The sequence below is a fragment of the Sinocyclocheilus rhinocerous genome, unplaced genomic scaffold, assembly GCF_001515625.1.
Source record: "Sinocyclocheilus rhinocerous isolate Xijiao unplaced genomic scaffold, SAMN03320098_v1.1 scaffold1048, whole genome shotgun sequence".
In the NCBI taxonomy this organism is placed as follows: Eukaryota; Metazoa; Chordata; class Actinopteri; order Cypriniformes; family Cyprinidae; genus Sinocyclocheilus; species Sinocyclocheilus rhinocerous.
In genome coordinates, this window is record NW_015649578.1 from 192,217 (window position 1) to 196,611 (window position 4,395).

The 4,395-nt window shown below is 39.0% G+C and overlaps 1 protein-coding gene across 2 annotated transcripts in view; it reads right to left on the reverse strand.

The window, feature by feature from the left end:
- tprg1l (tumor protein p63 regulated 1-like) overlaps window positions 1–1,291 on the reverse strand; it is a 6,616-nt gene extending 5,325 nt beyond the window's left edge. Inside the window, exon 1 of one of the 2 annotated variants that reach the window (XM_016515636.1) lies at window positions 920–1,291. In XM_016515636.1, the coding sequence (XP_016371122.1) occupies window positions 920–1,120 (201 nt within the window). In that variant the 5' untranslated portion in view covers window positions 1,121–1,291. The remainder of the gene's footprint in view (window positions 1–919) is intronic. The other variant, XM_016515637.1, reaches the window with a different exon arrangement.
- Between the last annotated feature and the right edge of the window lie 3,104 nt (window positions 1,292–4,395).

Sequence of the window (4,395 nt, forward strand, 5' to 3'; positions counted from 1 at the left end):
ACCAGCAAAGGACCAGCATAAACCAGCAAAAGGACCAGTTTAAACCAGCAAAAGGACCAGCTTAAACCAGCATCCCAGCGTCAAAACATACCTAACCTGCATATGCTGGTTTTTTCAACAGGGATGGTGCGTTTCATTCATACCATTCTAGTGGTCATCTCTGATTAATTTCTATAAATTCACAAAATTTGTCCCTAACCTTTCCTGTAATCCCACCTCAATAAAAAAAAAAGTGTTTTGCAATACAACATGAAGACAATAAGTACTTTTTTTTTAACGTTTGTCTGTCAAAAGTGAAAACATTTGCACCATAAATGCAAAACAATTTGAATCTGTTTCAAACGTTTATCACTGCATACTATTTGAAAACTGTAGTAGGCAGTATACAGTATAGGCTACACATTACGCAGTACATTAGTATTCAATTCTAAACAGCCTGATACTGTCTTTGCCTCTTTTTTGGCAAAAACAATCAACTTTATGTCACATTAATCAGTGATTCAAACGGTTAACTGGTCTTCCTAATTATAGTTAGAGTTTCATAATTATGTTACAAGGTCACTACAACTACTGCATTTCATTCCAGCTAACAGGAGACCGCTAGGCACAATGGCCGTGACACAAATCCTGGTGAGCTCCCTACGCATTTTCGAGCAACAGGCATTCTTAAAGTCAAATAAAAAAAAAAACAACAACAATTAAATGTTAACGTCTTTGCGTTTTGTTCCATGTCATTGTGCTCATTCTATGAACGCGTCTATGATGCTCATCCATGCTGTCTAGGTAGGCAGCTTCTTTTGGTTTTGACATACAACCCCATCTAGTCAACACACTAAGCAACAAACCATTTTTTTCACAGAATACAACCTTGACTATCGAGTCCGGGCGTTCTGTAGCAAATACTGTGTTTCTTACTCACCCTGAAGACGAAATAATCCTTGACTTTGGCTCGCATGGTTGGGTTGTGGACATGGAAAGGCGTGAGGGTCTGTAGCGGGGTGCAGCAGGCCACCGAAGCTCCAGCTCGGGCCACCACCTCCAGCCCATCATCACAGTCCGCCGGGTGTAAAACAGCCGCACCCGGGCTCTCGGGGTCTACGCTGTCATTCAGCTGCAGCATTTCGCTAAAGCGTCGAGGACAAGCCGCAAATTTCCGTAAAAAGTGACTGCGCTCGGTTCCAGCAGCGCTGTGTTGCGCAGGGGAACACCCACCTGCTCCACTCTACGCACGATTTAAAGGGACCCATTCTGTTTATGAGTTACCAGCTGCATTCGGATTTTTAAAGGAACAGTTCAGCCAAAAATGCTGTATGGTACAGGTGGAAACAATAAAATGTCTCGTTGAAATAGCAGCAATGTAATCTGGATTACGTGATAAGATTCCAAAAATCAAGTAGCGGCAGACTGATTACATTTGGGACATGTGTACAGTTGAAACACCTTTAATAACTTGCGTGCACAGGAACCCCAAGGCGTGATTTTTGCTTCACACATGCATATTAGCATTCTCTTTGATCGTGGGAAATTTGAAAAGTGTGCGTCTTTCCACTCCGAAGATATCGGCAAAAGATTTTTTTCCAATGTAAGATTTTCATTTCACCATGTCCCTTCCACAATGAATAGCTTATTATCCTTTTATGACTGTTAAACTTCACGTATATCATTGCAAACGTTACTTTGTGCTCTAAAAATAGACATATTTTATGATATTGTGCCATGCAAGGTCTTTGCATAATCTAGAGAAACATGCGAGTATGTCACGCAGTTCTCTCTGTGTGTGTGTCATGTTAAACAGACTAATCACCTTATAGGCTACTTCATTTACTCTATTTTCTAACTCAGTATCTCTCAAATGTAACCTGTCGTAGAATCGCTGCTGTCTCTTTATAAATGAATGGATATTCATGCCAGACAATGCAAAGTAATAAATAGCAGTGGACGCTCGGACCTGGGATTTTACTAGTGCTATAAACTATATGCTGTGTATAGTGAGAGAGGCGGGCAAAGGTAACCTGATGTAACTGTTCGCTTTTTTTTCTTTTAGCTTCTCCCAAACACCTTTATCTTCACGTCTTTTGCTTGCCATCACGAGCCCACTCTCCTTCCTGTCAGTTTCGGTTTCTTATAAGCAAAAATAGATTGCATTAGCGCCCCCTTTTGTCGGCCGTCAACGTCACTTAATCTGACACTTTTTCTTTGAGGATGAACCAGCAGGCCTGGACTTCTCCAGAACCTCCAGATGGCCAGTGCGCCCCTCATTATATATATATATATAGGGGTGTTGGACTGTATTTGTTGGGAAAGTCTAGTTGTAACAGCCTTCAGAGAGAAACACAGATTCTCACTTGTCACAAATAAATGGTATATTCTATATTCTCAAGCATATAGGGTAGTGTAGTTAATGACATACATGACATTGTGTTTTTTTGTTTGTTTGTTTGTTTTTTTACTTTTTTTTTTTTTAGCCACACACAGAATTAGCCTTAATGTGTAGTGAGCTAAAATTTACTCGAGTGAACTATTCACTTTCTATGTAAATATTCTGTCCAAAAGGTAATGTCAGAAAAGAACAGCTTGTTGTTTGAGAGCTCATACAGCTTTGCGCCTCCCTCTTTTATGGTTGTTTCAAAGTCTTTAGACAGCTCAAGTCAAGTCCATTTACTCATGAGAGGAATATAAACCACATTCCGAGAGAAAAACTCAGTAAGTATCATAATACAATTATTTACTTCTGTTTACACAGCTAATTCAAAGTTGTTTTGGTCATACATTTTTAATTCAAAGTTCTTGGAATGTACAAAAATTAAATCAAAACAATGTAGGAGTAATATTTATAAAGGCTTATATCTAAAACATATGAGATCATTATTGTCTGCTCTTTAAAAACAGAATTCTTGAAACAGAAAGTGCTTGTGTGTATTTTAATAGTATCGCGATAAAAGTGGAAAGACTTCATAAGGCTTATAAGGATTATTATTATTATTATAAGGATTTAGCGATTCATTTTATTATTATTATTTTGTACTTTATTAAAGTGATGAAGAGAGAGGAATCAGAGAATATCCTGAAGATTCTGTTTTCAGTAAAAAGTACTTGCCTCACCCCCAAGCAACCAGCAGAAAAACAGCCTGATGACTTTATTACCCCAGCTGTAAAATCACTATCAGTAAGAGCAGGAAACCCAACAGTCAAGATTACAGTAAAGCCTGTAAAACTTTGAACTCTGATTCACTTTTTTTAAATTAAATATTACTGTAGTTATTTTTATATTGTAGTTATTTTTTATTAATTTAGTATTCATTTACATTTATTTTGCAGATGCTTTTTCCCAGATGCATATCATACACATTGTATGATAAAAGCATTAATATTTGCAGCACACAATGTCAAATTTAAGTACGACCTAGTATACAAGAGCAGAAGTGAAATGCAAAAGACAATATTATATGAAGCATTTGTTGCAGAAGTGGTGTGTTTTCAGCCTTTTCCTGAAAGTTGTGATGATCTCAGCAGATTGGGTGGAGGTTGGCAGCTTATCCAAGAAAAGAAAGGGTGCAGTATCTGGAATGCGACTTTGTCCTTCTTTGTGAAAAACCCCTAGGCATTACTCACTCACCATAAATGGTGCGATGGAACGTACATACATACATACAATTGGTCATCAAGCTTCCTTACTTGTTGCCATTAGTGTTGTAGAACCCAAGTGAACGGTAATGTTGTGGTCAACTGACAGGTTGGAAGCAGTCCACTAGATCTGGTCTGTCAGATAAACAGAACGAAACTGCCGAGTGAATGAATTTGATCTGTAAGTGTGGAGATAAGTGATATATACAGTCGTGGACTAATGGTTAGAGAGTCGGACTTGTAACCCAAAGGTTGTGGATTCGAGTCTTGGTACTGGCAGGAATTGTTGTGGGGGGAGTGAATGACCAGTGCTTTCTTCCCTCAATATGAAGACTGAGATGAGACTCTTGAGCAAGGCACCGAACCCCCAACTGCTCCCCGGGTGCCGCAGCAAAAATGACTGCCACTGCTCCGAGTGTGTGTGTATGCACTTGGATGGGTTAAATGCAGAGCACAAATTTAGAGTATAGCACACCATACTTGGCTACACGTCACTTTTTTTCACTTTTTATACAGACTGTTGTGACAAAGGAATGTTTAACAGATTACTGATGTCATGACTTCCAGAAAGAGAGAGAATGACACAAGAATGGACAAGAGGTGCGTAACATTCAAAGGATTGTGTAATGTTTTTAATATGCAGCATCTGAATAGCAGTGCTCTTTTTGACTGATCCAGGATAAGAGATGAGACTGTATGTCAGGGTTCCTCAAATCTTGTCCTGGAGGGCCAATGCCCTGCAGAGTTTAGCTCCAACCTTGATCAAACACA